Below are 23153 nucleotides of genomic sequence, written 5' to 3' on the forward strand. Positions count from 1 at the left end.
GGCAGATCGCGGGGCAAGGACCTTCCCATTCCGCCGCTAGTTAATTCAGAAAACTTAGAAGCCTCGGGCTGGAAAACAAAAGAAGCGCCTTTAAATTTCTGTCAGGCCAGGTCGCACTGTTTGCCCCGGGATGGCTCCGCGCTCCTGAAGTTGCCGCTTGCACCGCCGATAAAATGAACAGCTCCCGGCCGGGACAGCGCGGCACCGCCAGAACACGGCGGCGGGGACCGGCTGTAGCATCACCTGCGGAGCGAGGGGAGCCCGGCAAGGAGGCACTGAGGGGCAGCGGAGCGCCAGGCACCGCTGGGACTGGGAGAGGAGAATTTCTCTCCACAAACGGAGCGCGAGGCAGAGCCAGCCAGGGGCGGATGCTCCTGCCCGCCGGACCCCGAGCCCCTGAAGAGGGCGAGAGTGACCCAGAGGCGGTCAAGTTCACGGGCAGCCGGGCCGCTCGCACGGCAGCCGCCGGACGCCCCCGGGGCCGGGCGGGGCCGTGAGGGGCGAGGCGCGGCCCCGCAGTCCCTCGGGGCCGCCCGGCTCGTCCCCGCCCGCCGCCGGGCGGGACCATCTCTGCCCTTGGCGGGGGGGAGGGGGGGGGCGCGCTCCGCCCCGGCTCCCCGCCTGGCCCGCCTCCCCCCCGCGCGCGCAGAGCGCCCCTCCGCCTGGCGCGCGGCGTGGTCACGCCCAGCGCGGCATTAACGCCCCCCGGCGCGGGGCGCGGGCGCCCGGGCATCCTCTGGCGGCGGCTCCTCGGCGCGGGGCGGGCGCGGAGCGGCTCCCAGCGGCTCCCAGCGCCAGCTCTGCGCGCTCCGCCGCCGGACAACGCCATGAAGCCGGCGGTGCTGGAAGTAATGAGGATGAACCGGGTGTGCAGGATGGTCCTGGTCACTTCCGTGGGCTCCTTCATCCTCGTCATCTTCTATTTCCAAAGTATGTTGCACCCAGGTAGGGCACCGCAACAGCACCGGCATCACCGGCACCACCGGTCCCGCGGAGGGCAGCGCCCGCGCCGCTCCCCGCCGGCGCAGGTGGCGGGCGCCCCGGGAGCCCTCGCTGGGCTTCGCCGGCTCCGGCTCCCGGTGGCGCTGCGGCAGGCGCGGGGCTCGGCGGCGGCGGGCACGGGAAGGTCGCCTCGTCCCCCCCCCCCCCCCCTCCCCGCAGGAAACTTCCCGCGGGAGGGAGGAAAGTTGGTCTATTTAAGAATTTTGTTATTTTCCGCTTTGTATCGTGCGTATGGTGAAGGGGGACGGGAGACGCCGGCGGCGGGCGAGCGCGTCGTGGCCGAGCGGTGCCGAGAGCTGCCCGGTCCCCGCGGGTCCCCTCCCGGTCCTCTCTCCCATCGGGGGTCGCGGGCCTTCGCCTTCCCCGCTTTTCATTTTCGGAAGCGTCAGGGACTCCGCGGCCGAGCAAGGGCACCCGGCGGCAGCTCCGCGCCGGCTCGCCCGGGTCGTGCGGAGCGGCGGGGGCTGCCCGGGCCGGCCCTGCCCGCCGCGCTGCTGCCCGCTCCCACCGGGTCCCGGGGCTCGGGCGGCCGAGAGCTCCGGCTGCGGCCGCTGGCTGGGCACGGGTGTCCGCAGGGACGCGGGCTGCGGAGCGCCGTGCGGGGGTCACCTGGGAGCCACGCTCCCGGGTACCTAATGCGACTTTAGCTCTTCGGTCTCCCCCGTCCTAGGGATGGAGCTGTACTGGGGGCGGTAAATGCTGGCTTCCAGGGAAGTCCCGCGTAGATCATCTATTGATTCACGCAAAGGTGGGGTTGGGCTGTGGAAACTTCACACGGTGTCGGTTGTATGCGCAGACCCCTCATGGATGCCTTGTGCAGCTTGGTGAAATTTGTCCAGCATGGCAAAAAAAACCCAAAAAACATTTTGCTCTGTCTGTCTCACTTCCCCCCCTTTTTGCCCGGGAAATGACGTGGGAATTGCAGTGTCTTTTTGGAGGGATCTGACAGCTAAGCAGAGGAGCGAGGCTGGTAAGAGAGCGTGATACCTTGTAATGGGCCAGCAGCTGTAGCTGGCAGACTGGCCACACTCTCAGCAGGCGAGTCTTCCCAGCCGTACCTGTTATTGTCTACTGCCAGCTCTCAAGCGTCCTGGCTACAGGCATATAGCTGTAGCTGATAAAGGAATTGCAGTCTAGTAAAAGATAAAAAGGATCTATTCAGATTGACTCTTTCTTTCCCTGTTTGTGGCTACCATAGTTGCCATGTGTGTTTATGGCACTCAGAGATGTAGTTTAGTGGTAGACTTGGCAGTGCTGGGTTAGTGGTTGCACTCAGAGGTTTTTTTCCAACCTAAACGATTCTATGAGAAGTGATCTTTTTCCGTAAAGTTTTTGGAGAGTTTTTCATCAAATGGTAGAGGCTCGGTGTGCTGATAGAATTAGGAATCAGTAGATCTGCTGTTCTGTGGTGAAGCCAAGCCCTGTTTGGTGTTTTTCTATCAGCTGCCTGCTCCTCCGGAGTTGGTGTAATTTGCTTGATGAATGTGTTCTTGTATGGTGCCCATCTGTGTTAGTACCTGCCAACTTCTTGGAAAAATTAGCATATTTATTCTCTTTCCTGCTATGTCTACTCCATGCTTACTGGTTTTACAAGGAGTGCTCAGTCCTTAGCAGACCTGGAAAAGGCTTTATTTCTGGTTTTCAAGGCCCTATGCAGAACTATGGGTTGTAACATAGTTTTGTCAATTTAATAGAAATGTGATGTGATATTTCAATTGGTAGAGTTCCACAGATAATATAATCTGCACACATATTCAGAAAATTTGGCCCAGACTTAATATTTCCCTTTGTTTCAGATGAATTATACTGCTGGAACACAAACTTAGCATGCAGTAGGTGAGAGATTAGGCTAAATAGTCTTCTGTGAATTTTTTAATGTAGAAAAGTAGTCTTTTAACAATTTTCAATATGCTCTCTAGTTAATTGTTGGAGATTATGGCTTTACATTCATTGTATTGTGAGGCTATTAATAGGCTGAGATTTTAGTACAGTTCAATGGATTTAGCATAAACTCCAAGGAGAGAATGTGATGCTGTGAAATCACTGAGAGGATAATGTGCACCCATTTTCTGTGTGACACATATTTAGGTTGCTAGTGTGAGTGGAGTAGATCCGGAAATAAATAAATCACAATTTTTATTGTGCCTTTTTGATCAGAACTGGATTTTTTTGTTGTGGGTTTTGTTTTTTTTTTGGTGGGCTGTTTCCATAGCAGAAACTGCTGGGAAGCTCTCGAGCCCTGCTCTAGACCTGCACAGGTTGTCCCTACTTGGGTTACACATGGTTTGTAAGGCGCAGACAGCTGCTCTCCCAGCTATCTGTTATGCCATTGTATGTTTTACCATCCTGGTAGTGCAAGTGATAGAGGAATGTAGAGTTCTTGGAGGGTCAGGAGAGAGGTGGCAGACCTGTCAATGCAGATCATTTTTAACAGTTAATTCTTTATTTGTAAGATGTGCTTGTAACCCTTGTATGTCAGAATTCACTGGAACCAGATCCTGGCAGAATGTATGTCAGGATTGGAGGTATTAAGAACTTTCAAAATGCTGGTTAATGTCCTTTTTGTTGCTGGAGAGTGTTCTAAATTCCAGCTGGTCTGCACTGAAGCATGTCTTTGGATGGCTGCAGGAGGGAGCTGTCTCTCATCTCTGGCTTGCCACTGCCACTCTTGCTAGTAGCTTACCATGCTACCTAGCAGAGGCACTTTGCAATCAGAATTAGATGAAAAATTCCCACCCAAACCTTTTGGAAAAAAAAGGTTTTCAGCTAAGTCCTCAACAAGAAGTGTCAGGTCTTTACTGTCAGTTTCTCGGGTCCCAGAGTTCTCCTGGAATTTCAGGAGGCTGTTTACAAAACTTTCTCATCAGTTTCAGGTGACGGAAAGTGAAGGTGAAAGATGCTAGACGGCCACCAGATGATGAGTCCAACCCCCTCTGGGTTAAGATAAGTCTTTATCTGTTAGAGGGGAATTTCCATTTTTAGAGATCTGAATATGGAACTCTTGTTAGAAGACACAAATTTCTGCTGATAGTTTTTTTTTTTTTTTTCCCTTGGGATGAAAAAATAAAAAAATACATAGTTAACAGAAACCTTTTTTAAAAACAAGCAAGCAAAAAATCCAAATGACACAAACACACCCAATGCCTGGAGCTGGGAAGATGAGCTTAGCCTTATCTTTGCAAAAGAGTATGATGTATCCCTTGTGCTGTATCTCAAATGCCAACACATGCATACTGGAAGGAAATCAGATGGTTTTTACTGTTTTTTCTCTTTTTGGCTGTTTACCTTCTTTGTTGGGAATCCAGCTGTAAATGTGCTGTTTGGTTATTGCACCTGTGCATTGAGTTTTGTCAGAGGTTGCCTAAGAGCTGGGAACCCACCCTCCAAGTTAGGTTCCCCAACCAGTTGTTGAGGAAAGGTGAACTGTGCCTCTCTCCAGTGCTCAGGACCACTGTAAAGAAAACTTTGGAGCTGATCCTGGCTGTTGTGGCTTATCTGGGGCTGTGTGGTAGTGGGGACTTTGGTGTGTTTTCCCATTGCCTGTCTAGCCTTTGCTGAAAAAAAAAAAAACATGCTGCAGTGTTTGCTATATCTGGAGATACAGCAATATATAGCTGATTTTTCCTGTCTCTTTTGCTCCAAATATTTTTTCCCCTTCACTCTCCTGCCATGTGCTATCTAGATAACTGAGTGCAAGCTGATTATTGCTCCATGCTCCTGGAACTTCTGTCTGTGTGAAATAGGTCAGTCTTGGGGTTTTATGTGACAGCCCATCATAGTTTTATCTGCTGCATTTCCCGTGAAATCAGTTTGCTCACTAGTCTTTAGCCTGCCTACTCTTTCACAGATGTGTTTGCTTTGTTCTCTAGGCTTCCCAGCTGCAGTGAGCGGGGGTCTCTGAGTCACCCAGTGGAGGCAGGAGCTGCTCTGCAGGGCTTGGGGGGTCACACTGGTGGTGTGTTAGGATCCCCCAAGGTGTAAAATTCCTTGCAGAGGCAGGATAATGAATACTGTCTTTATCTTACCTCAGACAGGTTTATGAGACTAACTTATTCTAAAACTGCCTTCCCACCCCTCCCACTTGCATATTTTTTGCTCCATTTTCCATCTCCTGTTTTAGACTTGTACTGCTCTCCTCTGGATGCTCATGAAGGTTAGATCGCACAGGTCAGACTTGCCTCATGTCCATGATCATCTCTGCTACATAAGCAGCACGGTATGGCTGAGAGCTGATGTCTGCCTTTGCTCAAATATCAGAACAACTCAGACCACAGGAGATTTTTCTCTTTATGTCTGAAGAGAAGCTTGCCATTGGTTTTGATGGCAGATTCTGTTTGAAAATCAATGCAGCAGTTTCCCATCTTGCAATTGATCCTTGCTTTCTCCCTTGCTTACAAAGGAGAATACGATCTGCAAGGCAGTTGGGTGTGTGGCATTCCTTTGATGGACCTTGTATATGGTTTTAAATTATTCTGTTTGGGAAACAGAGAAATGGAGTTCATTTGATAGCCACAAGAAACTGGCCCTCATTTAATTGCATGCAATGAAATCCATCCCCCAAAAACCCTGCTGTGTGCTGTATCTGTTGGTAAAGCTTATAAAAACTTTTCATAGTTTTCCATGGAACTGTCATCAGTGTGAGCAAACCTGCTCTGGTCACTCTTCTGAAAGGGGCTGGTAGTCTGGACCTGCTTTAAGTTGAGAGTTAAAGTGCTCTTTGTATCCTGTGAAAATCTTCCTGGTTAGTGATTATTAATCTTACTAGAAGAGCAGCTTTTTCTATTGCAGTGCAAATGAGTTTAGGTTTTTGCAACAGCTACTTGCTGAACTGAAGAAACAAAAATCTGTCTCTGAACATGTTCAAGCAAAAATTACCCGGGTAATTATGTTATAATCATGTCTTACTACATTTTAACTTATCAGGACATTTATTACTCCACCATTACATTTTCTACCTTCTAGGTTTTTATAAATTTTTATTTTTTATTTTTTTAGTACTCTGTATCAATATTGGGGAAGTATGTGCTAACTTTCAGAGCACTGACATTCTATTCACAGATGTAAAGTGTCATGATTTAACTTAAGTAACTTTTTCAGAGATAAAGTTAGTGTGCATGGAAACTTTGTTTTGAGCTTAGCAAAACAAAAAATAGAGCTGAAATGCCCAGTGCTTTTTATGAACAAATTTATACAATAGATTTGGTACAAGTAGTATCTCATTTTTATTTCATGTTCAGAAATATGAGCATCTTTCTGAATTCTAAAATTGTTTCCATTACTTTTCAGAAGTGGCAGGTAGTTCATCTTGTACTGTACTGTGTAATTAACTCTAAAAGTGATTCAGACAATTGGAAGGAATTAGATTCATGTTACTTTTTCCAAAGCCAGCACTACTGTATTTTGTTTGACTCTGTTGCCAGATGTACTATATCAAATCCTGCCTGACAAAGCTGCTGCAGTTGTCCTTGTGTGAATGTCATTCCAGCACAGTTTTTTTCCTCTCAAGCCTTTTGGGCTGATGCATATGTATTATGTATCAGCTCTAAGTTGATCCTGAGGGAGTTAAGGACTGGGATGGGGGACACAATGATTTGAATCTGATGTTTTTTCTTTCTGATTGTTTGTGCTGTTCATAGCAAACGTTTGAGTTCTGCGTGTGACTGGAAGTGTCAACATACATTAAATGAAGCATAGGCTGCATGGATGAAGGGCCCAGTTGAAATCAGTGAAAAGAGCAGGAGTTTTCCCCTTCACATTAAAGGAATGAAATTAAGTTCAGGAATGATGTACTTGTGTTGACCTGGTGTGTCCAGGATAAAGATGAAAATTCTGTGGTGGGTTACTTAGATTCAGCAGCCACCTACTGTCTTACAAGGACAACATTTCAAAGCATGTTTGTGTTTTGTTGGATGTTCCTGTTCCCTGTAGCCCATTCAGGTAGGGCCTTTGTGGATGAGGTATGTGCCCTTGCAGTTGCAATTCTGATTGGGTTCAGTTAATTGCTTGTTATTTGTGTTTCAGTACCCAGGTTATAGATAGTGTCCTTTTGTTACAGGCAGAATGCTTGCATGTGACAAAGTGGTGTTTCTGGCACAAGCCTTGTGCTCTTTACTAGAAGGTGAGACCACCAGAGACTACTGCGAACCAGTGAAAGAATTCAGTTCCTAATTATCTCTGGTTAATACCTCCAGACACAGGGATTTTCTTAGATTTCAATTTTGTGAATGTAATCAGCAGAGGATGCAGCATGTTCCCTCTTTCATGTAACTGTTTGGCACCTGAAACTAAGGTTTCATGGGAAAATCAAAATTTTACTGCATATACACTTGGACTCTGGGTCACTTCTCTTGTGTCACATTATCACTCTTCACTTTTCATTTAATGCTGATCAATGAATGTGGTTTGTTTTCTTTTCCTCCCCACATTCTCCTTCATAAGGAGGTAGCTGTTGGGGAAATTGTCTGGAGTGGACCCATTCCCTTCTGTGAAACTGGAATTGTAGGTTTCCATGAGATGGGCTGTGTTAGATTGCAGCTCCCTCCCCACTGTCTTCTGGGGCTGTCACAACACCTGCAGCAGCTCTAGGAATTGCCTGATGGAAAGCAACCTGTGCACAGATTAGGAGCACTTCTCCATAAGGAATAAAGGAATGAGAGTGCTGACTACCCCGTGGCAGTGTGCATCCTCTGCTCTGCCCTTTCTGTGATGTCTGATCCCTGCAGGCTGGGGCGGAGCCCTTCGGACAGAACATGGGAACTGCAGGCATGGCTCTGGGAGCTGGTGTGTTTTACTGGTTCCACTCTAGGAGCTCAGAGATTGAAAAGCTCTGTGGCAGCAAGCCTCAGAGAGCCACAGTGGATGACAGGACTCTCATTTCTGTGATATGCTAACAGGACTTTGGATAACAGCATGGTGTAAGTAGGTACAGCATGGTGTAAGTAGGTGCAGCACAAGCATTTATTCATTTACAGCAAAGAAGCTTTGTGTGCATGGGAGTCAAGGGAGGCTCCCTTGTATAAAGAAATTTCACTGCCTTATGCATTTAATATTCATTCGTTTATCTGGGTTTTTAAAAAATATTTTAAAATAGTAATGCTTTTTTTTGGTTGCTTTTTACACTGTGCCCAGTGTTGGCGATGAAAGCAGATGACAGCCTTCCTTTTGGCCGTATTAATTTTACACATTGGAGATGGGGTCCTGAATGAGGCATTAACATTTAGGTTACAAGCATCAGAAGGGGGATGCTATTTAAAAGAAATAAAATTAGATGGCTGCCACTGGAACATTTGAGGGAAAATGTTCATTAGAACACACTGCCTGACATTGAGGCTAGATTTGGAAACTTAGTATTTCATGGCTTTTCCCCTGACAAATTTGAATATATTCATTAGAAAAGCTGAGTATGAGCACTTATAAAATGCTGACTGGAAAAAAAGAGGGCTCTGCACACAAATGTGTATGAACATGCACATGCACTCACCCATCTTCCTACTCCGTACAAAATCTGTAGTTGGTGGCCCAGGTAGTCTGAATGCAGTGATTTCTCAAGTGCAAACCTTTTTCTCCTAACAATGCTGCTATAAGAACTATGACATTCTTTGTTATTAAAAGAAATCCCAGAAGTACAAAGGGCTCCACACGGGTGCCTTTGTTGTTTTACTAATTTTAATGAGTAGTAAGTATGGTTTCTCATTTCTGCTAAACTTTCTTAACTTAGACATTTGGAAACACCGGAGTTGAGAGAGGAATGATTTTATCAATTCTTTGTAGGCAGTAGAAGAGCTAGGATTTTTATGTTTTCAGTGTATTGGTTTAAACAGTAAGAGTGCCTCTTCAAGGTAGCCTTCATCTTGTTTGTGCCAGGCTGTAGACACTGAGGGATGACTTTGCTCCATCGCTATCAATCACTGCTACGATGGCTTCACACTCCTATGAAAAAACGTAAAGAAGGTGCTGGGGGAAATGGAAAATACAAACAATGCAATTGAGCAGAATTTCTCACAGCGCTGTGATTCCGGGCGTTTGGGAGATGGAAGCTCTATCCAGCAAATGTCGTGGAGGCAGGTGGACTGCACCGTGCGAAAATGGGCGCAAAGCGCTCGCATCCTGAAAGTGTTGTCTGCTCTTCCTTTGGCAGGGAGAGGTAGCCTTGGTTTCAAGGATATGAGTAAAGTGGTCGACGTGTGGTTTTGCAGGATCAGGCCCCCCTTTCTCTCTCTTCACCAGGAGGTAAAAGAGCAGGATCTATCCTCAGCTGTGCTCAATATGCAAAGGAACTGCTGCTGCTTTGAGCATTGTCTCAGGCTAAAATATGCCCTCCTTAGTCTTCTTAATATCAAAAGATTGTCTCTTTTTATGTTATTTGGCTGAGTGGTAGGAGACATAGATTTTAATTGCAGAGTCCACTTATAAAATCCACAAGGAATAAAAGGCTTTGTTGGGTTTCAATCCCCTTCTCGAACACATTGTACTCTATAAAAAGCAGAGAACTGTGGGATTTTTTTTTTCTTTTCATTTTTAAGACGTGGACATTCAAGCTACATTTTGTAGCTGGTAAAAAGGTGGGCTTCAGGATCCTTAGAGTAATGCCTTCTGAATTGATTCAATAAATGACATTGTAGCTAGTAATTTTCATTCTTTTTTGGCTGATAAATGATTATATAAAGGAATCAGAGACTTAAAAATGGACAGCTTGTTGGGATTTTTGAATTAGGCGAGGTAGACATATAATTAATAAGGTGACTATAATTGGATCTCATGGATGATCTTTACTGTAATACCTTGTCTTAAAACAAAGAGCTTTAGGGAGTTAAAATCCTTTTAAAGACTATTTGCGTTATAGCGCTTTATAGCTGATTGGTATGCAGGCTGAACAAAAATGTCTGTATTATCTGAAGTGACCTGCCATGGGATAGCACATTCTGCACCCACACTGGTGGGTACCAGGAGCTGAATAGGTCCTTCTGGTAGTCTGTATTTTTTTCAGCCTGTGTTGGAAGTGGTAGCAGAGAATTTATAGTAACTGAGGAGGCGGGCCTTAACAATTTTTAAACACCTGGTGATTAATAAAGTGTGTCAGTTGGGGTCATAAATACAAAACTGATAAAGCCTGTCTTGATTATGTATTTTGGTCTTGATTAACTTTAAAAATGCATTTGAGTTTCCAGATGGTGACAAGCTTTTTATCTTTAGAATTAAGCACATGTATGTGTGCACGTAATTATGATGTGGAAATAATTGCTAATCTTTGGGGCAATATGACAGAGAATGATGGACTGCAATGGTGACTGGACATGTGCATTCCCATGCATTGCTGGTTTTATTAATTGTTACAGGATCAGTCAGCTGGACTTTGTGCAGAGTTGCTGCCACCATGGCACTGGCGATCCTGGGGACTGTGCTGGATAATCTCTGCCCCTCCACATTCCTTCTCTTCCCAAATCAGTCTTGCTTGTCCATTGTGGCAAGGTTAGGGAAGCTCAGGATGAACATGGCTCCCTGCTAGGCTGTTGGGTTTGGGGTTTTGGTTTGGGCAAAGCCGTGAGATTTTACTATTTTAAGTGCGTTTTTTTTCCTGAAAGCAGTACAGTGAGTAGTTTGAATTTGCTGGTGGGTGGAGGGCACGAGGTCTGCATGATGGACTGGAGGAGACTGTGGTTGCTTTTCCAGTGATTTTAGTGAGTACTGGGTCAGGTCTACTGTGCAAGAGCTGAGGATTTTTTGGATTGCACAAAGGGCATACATTCCCCTTGGAGGCAGGAATATAGGATTGCAGGCTTGGCTGGAGCCCTGAACTGTTTCTCCCCTGTAAATCTGAGTGAGTTCCATTGACTAGTTTAGATCAATTCTAGCTCAAAGGTACTGTAATGAAGAGCAGAATTTGTCTCTCTGTGTCTTCCTAGAAACCAGTATACAGTAGAATATATGAATACAGCTTGTCTGTTTTCCCACTTATTTGTCCTTTCTACAGTCAAGAAGATGGAAAGTTTTTTTCCTGTAGAGATGAATGCATGAAGTATTGAGAGGGGTGCTGCCTATTTTCAATAGCTTCAGTGGAAGTATGTATGTAACCATCAGCATGCAGGTCATCAATAGGATCGAAGCTTTCTTGTCCTGCTGTAGATCTTCTCTGTCTCATGCAGAAAAGGCTATTAATATTTCTGGTGCAGCAGCAAAAGTGTAACTTCATGAAAGAAAAAAACTGGGGAAAAGTTGGGGCTTCTAGAGCTATTAACTATTTTGAGCTAAAACTTGTTTGTGATACTAAATTAGCTGAAATAGATTATATAAGACATACATGGTTTAACTAAAATTGTCTTCATATTTGCCTGTCTTGAGCCAGTTTGTGGTTTTTTGGTGGTTTATTTTTTGTTTCCTTTTTTCTTTCTCTTCTCCCCAGAACACATCAGTGTTGCTGGTGAGTCTTTCCCTACTCTGTACCTGTTTCCTGAACACTATTTCTTAAAAACTTGCAGAGTAGAGAGAGGAGAATATTTGCACAGGATACAAAACAAAAATGCACATGGGGCTATTGTGTCTAAATGATTAGTAATGCATGAAGTCCATACATCAGTATAATGTCAGTGCCTTACGACCTCATCCATCTCCAGAAGGCTGTAGCCAGCGTGGTAACACAGTACTGTGAGAATTCTTTGTGCAGCTGGAAATGCATCTCATTCCCCCCAGTGTGCCTGGGCACCAAGGGAAACAGGCCATAATTCTTGGATGTCCAAACTAGCCTGGGTTTTTTTTCCCCACTGCCAGTCTTTACAGAGGCTTTTCACCCCTTCATTTTAGTGGGTTTTTCTTGTACTCTTCAGACCTTTTGCTTGTTTCTGCATTCATTGGGATGTGACCAAGAGATTTATTTCATGCTCCCATTCCAGCTGTGAGGGGATCTCTTGTCATCAGATTGTACCTCAGCCACTCTTACCTTGCCAGAATGGTTATGCCTGGTGTACTTTTTCAGCATTTTGGGAGCCTGGAAACACTACTGAATGTCAAGCCATGTGTATTGTATATTGTTTAATGGGGAGTCTGTGATTTCCTGCTGTCTATTGCGGTTGAAAGCTTTCACTGGGAGCAAGTTAGGAGCAGCATTTCTGGAAATCTTTTGAGAATTTGGGATGTAATGCTTACTTGAATCAGAAGGCTTCAAAATGTTCCACAAAGTAGGTCCATGCTTTCTTTTTCGCTCTATAGCTAGGGACACTGAGGCATGGTCAGGAAGGGTATGGGTGCTGGGATTTGTTTAATGGTTTTCCACCAGGCTAGTGGCACATTCAGGAATGAAGCTGGAGGGATAGCGTGGATTTCTTGAGCTTATGTAATCTGAGGTTTGCAGTTCCCTATAGGTTTGGAATAGACCATAGTGCAAACCAGATACGAGGCACAGCACAATTCCCAGCTCTCAACCTAAGTAACAGCTCTGCAGCCCCCTCCAGGTGTGCTCTGCTTGTGAGGATGACTGCTGTGTCCTTTGGAGTGTTCCTGACAGGAAAATGCTCCTGGTGCAGATGCACAGGTCTTTGAGAGCTCCTTTTGAAAGCTCCTGTACAAAGTGTTGCCTCCATGAGACCAGACTGAGGTGGAGGCCACAGCTGTGTTTAGAAGTCTGGTTTTTGGAATAAGCCTGACTTACTCTAGATAGTCTTGTACTTGGACAGCTTTTGCCAGTGAAAGTTTTACTGGATCAATATAGGTGGAAAAAAGGACTGCCTCTTCCCTTTTCATTGTCTTTTACTTCTGTGTCCAGGTCTGATAGAGGTCAGCAAATCTAAGTTTACTAAAATAAGGAAGAAAAACAAAAAAGCACATACACTGAGGCTGTATCCTTTCTATGGTCTTGCTATGTCAGCAAAGCTTTTACATGTTGATAGAGGCTGATGTGCATGGTACATCCTGGGTTTTTATTCGTGCACCAATGTTTAACATAACAGTAAATTAAAATATTGGCTCCCTGTAAAGTATGTTGTCCCTGCACTTTGCTCATTCTTCTCTTATTGCAGTTTTAAAGTCAAAGTCAAGAAGGTCTCATCAGCTGTCTCTTTGAGGGGCTGCAGCTGCTGGCTGATGCTTTCTGTGGTGCCTGTGGGACATTGTTGATGTTCATTCCTTGAGAAAGAAAACCTTGGTACAGCATTTCATGAATGTGTTTGCTCAGAGTGGCCTCAGATTTAAATCTACCATCTTTTTTCAGTTCCTGTGAAGTTCTGGGGCGTTGAAAGTAATGCTTCATGCAGTGCAAGGTGGGGAAATGGAAGCTACTTAATATGTTTGAACGGGTGTTTTTACCTTGGTCTTGGAAACAAAACATTTCCTGTCTATCTTGCTGGACATGTGTGACTGTTTCCCACAAGTGCACAGGGCTAAAAGCTGCAGTGAGGCACTTTGAAGAGATTCTTGTCATCACTGCAAGGCATCTAGGAATGCTTTTCTTCCTGCTTTTCCTCTCCCCTGCTGGCTTTTAAATTTCTGTGTCCCCTTCATAATCAAGCAAGCATAGTAAAAAATATATCTGTGTCAGAGGTTCTGGTGTTGGTGTGCCTCTTGCTCATCTGTCAGATTAATTTTGCATTGACTTAGGAAAAATGTTGTTCTGTCACAAATTGTGGCTGGTAGTAGAGTGCTTGCACACTACATCTGTTCAAATGTTCAAGAGAGGGGCCACTTGAAAATTTCAGTTATAGCCTAAAAATACACGTGGTATCTTTTTTTCACATTTGACTCCCTTGCTGGAAATAGCAGGGTTCTGTCATGTTTGTCATGTTTTCTAGCTGTAGGCAGTTTTGAGCACAATGTAGTTATGTAGCAAACTGGAAAAATGTGCACCCATCCTCTTCAAGTGAGGGCTTGTGGGAATGGTGCTATGGCCACATCAAATGCTGCACTCATGGAAATTACAGGAGCTGGGTTTTGAGCAGACAACCAGTGTTTATATGCTTAATTTATGTAATAGCCCTTTCAGTTCCCATCTGTTCCTGTGCCCTTTGGCAAATGGGTTTGCAGTTTCCTAACATGTGAAAATGTTGTCAAGTTCAGGGAATAAGACTTGGATTTTATTTAATTTCTTTTTTCTTTGTGTGTTGTAAGTTGGTCCTTAGGGAGAATAGGTTGACCCCAGGAAGCAGGGAAGCTTTGTCTTCCCAGGCTGCCAATCATCTGTGAGTACAACTCAAGGCTGAGGGGTCAAAGTTGCAAGTTGAGCACTTATGCCCCAAATGTGTCTCAATTTCTCATACGCAAGCAAGGCAGCTGCAAGGGGGTCTTGCTGTAAATGAATGTGGTCTGGGAACCTCACATTTCTGCACTCATGGCTAAGGTGAAGGCATTGATCCAGAGCAGAGGGTGCAAAGATGAATTCCTGTTCAAGTGGACCAAAGCAATTGGCCGTCCACGTAGGAGGAGTTGGTTCCTGCCCTGCTTTTACCTTTGTTCTTGCTCTTCTGCAGTGCCAGGGCACACTCCACCTCTGTGGCTCAGCTGTGGCAGGCACAATGCAGACCAGAACTTGAGGGCAGGAGTCTGGTGTGTGCCTGACATGCAGTGGCAACAGTGATGTGTGTTAGAGCTTCTCTGAACCCATACAGTTCAACATAGGTAGGGGGTATCACCAACACAATAGGAAAGCAAATTACTGCTGAAAACAATTGCTGGCTACCAAAACTGATAATTCTGACAGATTTATTCAAACTCGAGTGTGACCCCAATTACCACCTCGCTTCTGCAATTTCTTTGGAATGGGTTTGTGTCAGATACAGGCTTCATGGGAGCTCCAAGGTATGGGTGGAGAAAACACTCACCCATTCCGTACTGCCGGATTAAGGATGTGTACACCCATGTCTGCAGCCATGGTAAGCCAAACACAGGTTATCCATAGCTTCCCACTGGTGCTCTTCCCTGCATATCTTGAAATGCCTTATACTGACACTGTGAGCTTGTGCTTGGTAAGTTGGTCCTGTGGTCTCCTTCCTGGGACAGGCAGTGTCCTGCTATGTAGGGCACTACGCTGAGCTGCCTCTGTGAGCAGCATGTTCTCATGGTATCTGTGATGTGCCTCAGCACTGTTCTTGTGTGGGTCATCTGCTGTGTTGGGACACCAGGTTGTAGGAAACTGGCCAAATCAGTAAAACTAACCTTCCTAGCATATGCCCATAACTTCAGGAACTGGTTGGAGGAGCTGGGAGTTCAACCTAGTAAGGTTTACTACTGAGAATGATGATGTCTTTGGACAATGACAGTGGAACAGGGACAAGCAGGGTGGGACAGAAAGGATGGTCCTGGTGGCAGAGGTGCAACGCTAGGGAGGTTGGTCAGGGCAGTTGAGATCTCTTGGTTCCCCCAGGGTCCTGGCAGTAGGCTTGCTAGCTTGTTTTTATGAGCTACTAACTTACCAACTCCTGAAGAAGCTCTTCTGACAGCCTTCACAGATGGCCTTGTGCTGCAGAGGAGCCCAGAGACAAGTGGTAGGCAGTGAGAAGAACTTGCTGGGCCTGTTCCACCACCATGGTTGTAAGGGTGCCATGTTTTGTGTAATGGGTTGCAGTTAACCTTGGCTCTTAGATGTTCTCAGTTTTGGATGCCAAGTATGAGGAAATTGCACTTTCAGGGCAGAAAGCAAGGGCATAGCATAGTAGGAACCATCCCAACTATGGGAATCTCTTTCATCAGGAATATTTATTCAAAGGAAAACCAGTTACTTTTTGCTAAATGGATACAGATAGCCTGGCATGTGTTCACAGAGGGACAGGACTGGTTTTCCAAGTGTGTGATCCCTGGCAGAGCTGGCTGGTGACATGCAAGAACATTGAAGGTCATGGCTTTTGTTGCTTCTCTTCTGACTGCTGGCCCTTTTGTCTCTCTCTGGTGGTGCTGGCATGCAAATTACTCCCTGCTATTCCATGCTGGGCTGTTCCTTATGGTTCATGTTGGTGTGCCTTTCGAGCTGGAGCTGGTGGTGATGCAGGCAAAAGCTGATCAAAGCACATGTCTAATTGGATTTTTAGATCTTGCTTTAAAAATGTGGGATTTTCAAATTCTCCCATTAGTGGGCATTAGTACTGAGGAGAAATATGTCACCAGGTAGGGTTTTTTGAGTCAGAATTTCAGTATAATTAAAAAGAGATTACTGAACTTAATACTGTTAAAGGAAATGCTTTCATGAAATAAAGAACACCACTGGAACCTCTGGGTGCACATAGGAAGTGTGCTGAGCCATTGCCTGCAGCTTGATATTAAGGCAAGAGAAGCATTTTTTGTAAGTATGGAAAAAGGGAGCTGCTGCACCCTGGGGCTTCTTGTTCTTTGCTCTGCAGAAGGTTCTTCTGGAGGGAGGGAATTTTACTTCTGAAGGAGTGAGCAGAAGAAACATATGTGGGTTCAGCTAAGAAGTGTCAACCTAACTAGCAGCAGATTCTGCATTTTGTATTGGATTAATAAACTGATAAGTAAAATTTTAATTATTGATTTACATTTTTATCCTTTTGCCATGTATCCTAGTTAATTTGCAAGTGAATATTGTTTTACAGTGTTGCCACGCTTTTCATTCTGACAGTCGCCACCTTAGGTCTGGGTTATCAGTGCTAACACATACTTCAAATTAAATTGGGAGGTAACAGTGAGAGCAGCTTATCTTCAGCAGTAAGGACAAATTCCCCTGATTTTCAGTCATGTGTCACTCAATTCCAGTATGACAGGAATATATTAATCTTTTCTTGTGAGCAATTTAGTATTCCACTTTTTGCTGCTAAGGCTTGCATTTTTATGATGCATTATTGGTTAATATTGTTAGGGTTTGTGTTTTACCACTGGTTATTCTTAGCTGTGATTTCTTCTTGTACTTGATTGCTTTTCCTTTTTCTGAAATATGTTATTCAGGGGCAGCACCTCTAGAGGAGGAAGGTGTTTCCACCTGTGCACAGAACTGACTGGGAAGCACAAATAATTAGTTGACAGATGCTTAGAAGCTGTAGGAGAGTTTCTTGGGACTTTTCTAGCAAGACTGGCAGTCGATTTGTTTGGTACTTTTATTTTGATCTTCCCATCCTTGCTGTAGAACTGTAGTGGCAGAAACAGGCATGCTGCTTGGCTTTCCCAGGGACCATTGTAGTGCTGGAAGTATGAGTGTTGCCAGTTCTCCTTGAAGGAAGGCAAGAAGAGAAAACAGATACAACACTGACATGAAAAACAAATTAATCTTGTTTTATCTTCCTATATCATCAGGAAAAAAAAAATCTCCTGATTTACATTAGTCTGAAAAAGGCAGCTTTCATGGCATCCAAGAGCTCAGTCATGAGCTTGGACTTCTAGTGAAGCCAAACTGTAAATGGAAAGTTTGTCAAGTGATGTGGCTGTAAACATTTAGATTTGAGGAAGGAGAATTTAAATTTATGTCAATTCATACGAAGTTAATCTCTGCAGAGGGGATCTTAATTGCAAGACTGACAATTTGGGTCATGTTTGAAATTGATTCAGAGATTGGTCCTTGATAACTTTGGATCTGTTTCTAAAGCCGACTTGTGAGTTGGGATTGAGGATCAAAACCTAAATGTCACTTTGTTTCAAGCTTGAGTGTCAGACTGAGGCGTCTTGTTTTAAAGCCGGGTTTTGTTGCATAGTTTAACTTCAAGTAAAAAATTCACCATTGTGCTCAAAATCTTCAGTCTTTGAGACTTAAAAGACTTATTGAAGATGAAGGTGAAACTGTTTGTGTACTTGTAAGCGTTATAAGAAGAGACCTCAGTAAAAATGAAAAAGTGCAAGCGGCATGGAGAATTCTAGCAAAAGACAGTTGTTGCTAGGGAGTTAAAAGATGGTGTTTGAAGGCAGTGGCTTTGCCTGTGTTTGAAGTTGTAGCATTTGTGAGTAGGGGTGTGCTGCTCTCCCTCAGGCAGGGAGGCTGGGCAGGATTTGGTAGCCTTCAGAGGACAGCAGCTTTGGTGGGAAATAGTCACTTGTAGCTGCTGCTGCATCATTGTGTAGAACTAATGTGCTTATGGCTAACAAAGTGATGAGAAGCCAGTCTGGGGAATGTTTTCAGAAACATGCTTACAGATGTGCCTGTAGCTGTAAGTTACACCTTTAAATCATCCGTGCAGGCACAGCTTTCAAAATCAAGTCATTGGCTGAAGTGGAAGAAAACACTCATCCTGTAGAATCATCTTCCTGCCTTTCCTCACCTGTGTGAGGTACCACAGTGACACCTGGGAGGTGAGGATGAACAGTGCCGGGCTGCCAGAAGGTCAGAGGTGGAGGGATAGGGAAATGCTGTGAAAAAAATCAAGGGTAAAACAATTGGATGTACATTTGAAGAGGGAGTCTGTTCATTTGTTGAACCCATTCTGTATTTCTTGTATTGATTTTCTGTGTGTCACCTGCATACTGTTGTCTTTGCCCTGCTCTTGTCTGCTCCAGCCCCACTGTTCTGGCATCTCTGGCACTTGCCTGTTTGATCAGGCAGTTTGTCAGAATCATGTTTCTTGGATGGGTGTGTGTGTCCCAGGTAGTTTTTTAGGGAGTGTGATGCCTTGGCCCAGGAGGTCAGTGTGGTGTGAGAGCTGCTGGGGAGGTGCAGGTACAAACAGGCAGTGAGGTAGGGGTAGGTGACACCGTGCACAGTCACAGCCAGGTGAGCTGTCAGGGTGGCCCTACCTTGGCTCCATCAGAGTTGGAGGAGTTTCAGCAAGAAGCAGATTTACTGTCATCTCTAATAAATTTCTTCCTTCTGTTTTCCCTTTCTGGTAAGTGAGTCTGGATTGGACTGTAACAGAGCCAGTTAAAGATCAGTACAGAGAAGAGGCACGTCTGTTTAGAAATTGCAAAGAATGCAACATTTGGCAGTAACGGCTGTGTCTTTTTTGGCAGGATCCAAAGAGCTCAGAAAGCCTTTTCTCTTCATTAGCATTCCAAATTTTATGATTGCTCCTGAGTTTTAGAAGCATTCTTGACAAGGATGAGATGATGTAATTGCATAAATCCAAGATTTCCTATTTTTTTAATGAAGAACTTAGGAAGATTTGAATGTGGACTGGGTGCTGAAAATGTTGTAGTTCTAGGTCACCTCTGCATCTCCCTCAGGCACAGAGAGCACTGAAAGCCAAGAGGATCTGTATCATTCTAAGCTGCTTTAGGGTCTGCTGTCAAGCAAAGGCTTCCTGGGAATGCTCTGTGATGTGGACACAAATAAAATGAGAAAGTTTGTTGTTTGTTTTTTTTTTTTTTTTGCTTTTTTTTTTTTATTGAACTTTTTTATTCCAAGCTCAGTGTAAGCTCTCTGACTTCCAGCATGCTCCTAACAAAGTAGTTTTTGGTGGTACTAGGAAAACTTTTTGTTTCAGACTGTCTCTTGTGGCTTTGAACAAGCCCTAGAGTCTTAATTAAACTTTTTTGATCAGGCATGACTCCACAGTAAGTCAAATCCTTTGCCTTTGGTGTTTTGTTTTATTTAATCACTGGACTATTTCTCTGTATAGAGCACTGCAGCACTCTCATCTGACTTCCTTTGTTAGCATTCCATTAAAAATTATCTTAACTGACCTTTTTCTGTCCTTATTTAACTTTTCAGTGACCTACTCCTTCCTTTATTTTTTCCTATCTCCTGTTGCAAAATTGCTTGTTTTCAAAGTTTACTTGCTTAAGGAAGCTGAAATGCTTGAGTTCTGTCTGCTTTACCCAACTGAGATGAAACTGTCCCTCAGATGGCTCCCAGTGAAGCAGAGAAAATAAACTTTGTGATTCCCCGTTTTTCAGAAGGGAGCCCATGGCATTGAGCTGTGGGCATTGGTGTCCCCTCTGCCTTTTGAAGCTGTTCAACTTGGCCAAGGGGGTCAGCCAAAGTGACTTTATATCCTAGTGGTTATGCCCTCTCCTTCCAGCACCTTTAATTCCTGTCCTCTTGCTTTCATAGCTACTTTGTGTTAGAGAAATTCAGCAAAATGAGAGAGGAAAAAAACTTAAGCTCTGTGTGTGTGTGTCAGTAAGATTGTGGAAGAACTATTTAAGAAGAAATCAAAAGAAAAGTTTCTCATTAATTTGTCACTGGGTTGCAACAGTCTTTCTTTATAGCATGGTTTTATAGGATCACTATCAGCTGGTTGACCTACAGCATCTGAAATTGCCACTTCTCCATGGGAAAGTTCAAAGTGCTTGCCAGGTCAGTTTTGGGCTCTGTCTTCAGCTTTCCCACTTAATGTCATTAGAATTCAGGGAATTTAATGTGTAAAATACTTACAAAATGCTAATGGGCTCTTAGACTGCTAATGTGTATTATATATTTAATACAAAATCCACCCTTCTAGAGTGACAACCAGCCTTTCTCCTCAGGGACCCCTGTTTACTCATCTAGAGAGATACAAATATATAGATATATCTTAAAGATCACCTGGTCCATGCTGAGCACTTCTCACTTACCACTTACTTTGCTTGTAAATTGTTACCTGGTATGGCTGTGGTTATATTAGGATCTTGACACAGTGGGGAATCTGTGAACAAGGTGAGACCTAATTTGAATCCAATATCTGGAGAAAGCACTCAAACCTGAATTCAGAAGTCACCTGTCAGACAACCACTGAAGGGCATGATGGTTCCTGCATGTTTTGTTGCAGATGAGACAGTTGTGCATGAACTCAGAGCAGCATTTGTCCTGGTGTCTGAACTTTCTCAGCACTGTCAGATGATAGCCCAGGAGGCTGAACAAATAGTGGTTTAAATTGCTGAATACTCCCAGGATTACTGGAAGAGGGCCTCATGCTGGAGACATTTGCCTGTATCAATATATTTTACACTTCTGTGCAGTGCCACCCTGTATATTTGGTTGAGTTTGTTGCTAAGGAACTTGAAACGTCTTTGAATTAGATGTGAAATAAATGGTACTGAATGATGTTGAGATGAAGAACTAGAATATAATCCATGTTCATTTTATCAGTGAATTGTGCATGTGATTTTATATCTAATATAAATGAACAACACAAAAAGAAATTTGCCATGTACTTTGTTAGCTGAGGGCATGCAGGGCTTTAATGCCAATTTAATTCATTACAATGGGTATGAAGCACTGGTTGGCAAATGAGGGTGTTGCCTTTATTTATATGTTTTTCCAACATGCTGTGCTTTTCCTGCTGCATCTCATGCTTCATGCAATGATGTTTAGGAGGCTATTTGAATACAGGTTAGTGCTAATGGGCTGCAAGCTTAATTCATGTTGTTCCTGTTGTAATTGGGAATTTCCTCTTCTGTCCTTTTTCTACTTCTGTTCCTGGGTGTGTGATCACAGCAACAAATTTTAAGTCATCCTTTTTATCCCTTAAGTTCCTTAGTAATTATGTGACTTTAGATTGTTTTGTGCTTTTTTTTTTTTTTTGGTGTAATTTAGCAATATCTGAGTTCATTTGTTGGCAAATGTATCAACACAACGTGGGATCTAGAGCCTGTAATGTCTCCTATCACAGGGAGAAGCTGTGTGATAAGAAACTTATTCATCACAGAACCTTTGGATACTTGTAGTGAAAAGCAGAGTCTTTGGCTGTGTGAGTTGAGCAGATTAAGTGGCTGAGATAAAGCCGTGTAGGTGAAGAGCAAGGTGAGTTCAAAGGTGTGTCAGCCAGGTATGCACCCTGAAAGCTTTGATTGGTTAAAAAAAAAAAGACAAACTAACCTTGCTTGTGGTAGGCTTTGCAGTGTGTAATAAAGCACATGATAGATTTAATCAGGTTTTGCTGTAGAACACCAGAAGGGCAATGAAACACCAGTAATAATTAACATCTTCAAGGCTGAATTTCAGTGTGAAGCATGCACCATTAAAATGAATGAATGCTTGAGGGAATGCCTAAGAGAAACCTGTGTTTCTCAAGCAAAGGTTCATTCTTACAGATGTGCTGTATATCTCTTGGTAATTAGATACCAGATGTGTAGGTGAATCAATGCCCTGATAGTAGTATGTGAAAGAGGTTTAAATTCTGATTTTTAAAAATAATTGACCAGTAATTGAACAAAGAACAAAATTTAGTGAAGCATAATAAAAGGGGCAACTTTCCCCTCCCCTTAGTTAATTATTAATGACTTCCCTAACAGTTCCCAACTCATCTCTTCCATTGGATGGAGGGAAACAAAGGAGGAATTTGAGTTGCATACCTGCACGTTGCTGAGTGTATTGAGTGGGGTGGCAAGGTCACCTGGCTTTGTGTCCAGTTTTCAATTAGTGGTAGGGAATTGTTTGTACAAGTCAAGTACTTAGCCATGGTTCAAAGTGGGTTCTTCACTTTATTCACAACCTGCATGCATTGTTTGCACTGAGAGAGGTGCCTGCTTTGGAAGTGGAGTCCCAAAATGCCACACCCGCTGTATTGCCACCATAAAATTTTGGACTTTCCACAGTTTAGAGGGGAGGATTTTTTTCCAAAGCTTGGCATCTGGCTGCAACAGGAACTTTCTGCACCAACTTTCTTAAGTCAAAGGCACTCAGTAAAGCAGCTACACTAGGACTCTGCTGTGGGTCCCCAAACTTAGATCATCATAAGAATGATGACAGCTGCCTCCACAATATCCTTGTTTGAAATGAACAGGGCTCCTTGCTATAAAATGCCCAGCTCTTTCCTTAGTATAAGCTGTAGGTGCTTCACTCTGGTGAGAGGAGACTGCTGTTTGTAAATATACTGACAAGAATGACACAAGATGAGGGAGACCTGATCAGTTTTCAAAAGGATGGACAAATACACATACCTCTGGTATGAATAAATTAGTCACCAGAAGAGTTTTTGCAAAGAAGGAAGAAAAATGAAATAAATGAGTGTTAAAGCTTCAAATACTTTATAAAAAGTCTTAAAGTATGGCTGCCTGCAGTAATAAGAAACAATGATCTATCCTGAATGGTCTGACTCCCTAGAATAATGGACCTGAGTCGTGCCTTAATGCACCCAAGCCCTGTGGCAGTCATAATTGCTTTAGTCCACCTGGGAAGTATACTTGAAAGAAAACACTGAATTTTTGAATTCTACTGTTTTGTTTCACAGTCTATGGGCTTGAAGAGAAAACAGTATTCGATACTTCAGTTCCAGACTCCAAAGGCTGGTTTATATCCGTATGCCACAAAAATACATAATACACAAATTAGTGATAACTGCATCTATTCTTGGATCTTTCCCATGATGGTGTGGGAT

At 44.0% G+C, this 23153-nt stretch overlaps 1 protein-coding gene across 2 annotated transcripts in view; it reads left to right on the top strand.

The window, feature by feature from the left end:
* Positions 1-827: 827 nt before the first annotated feature.
* CHST11 (carbohydrate sulfotransferase 11) overlaps positions 828-23153 on the top strand; it is a 153208-nt gene continuing 130882 nt past the window's right edge. Inside the window, exon 1 of one of the 2 annotated variants that reach the window (XM_062492106.1) lies at positions 828-945. In XM_062492106.1, coding sequence (XP_062348090.1) covers positions 828-945 — 118 coding nt within the window. The remainder of the gene's footprint in view (positions 946-23153) is intronic. The other variant, XM_062492107.1, reaches the window with a different exon arrangement.

This window comes from Cinclus cinclus, chromosome 4 (assembly GCF_963662255.1).
Source record: "Cinclus cinclus chromosome 4, bCinCin1.1, whole genome shotgun sequence".
Taxonomy (NCBI): Eukaryota; Metazoa; Chordata; class Aves; order Passeriformes; family Cinclidae; genus Cinclus; species Cinclus cinclus.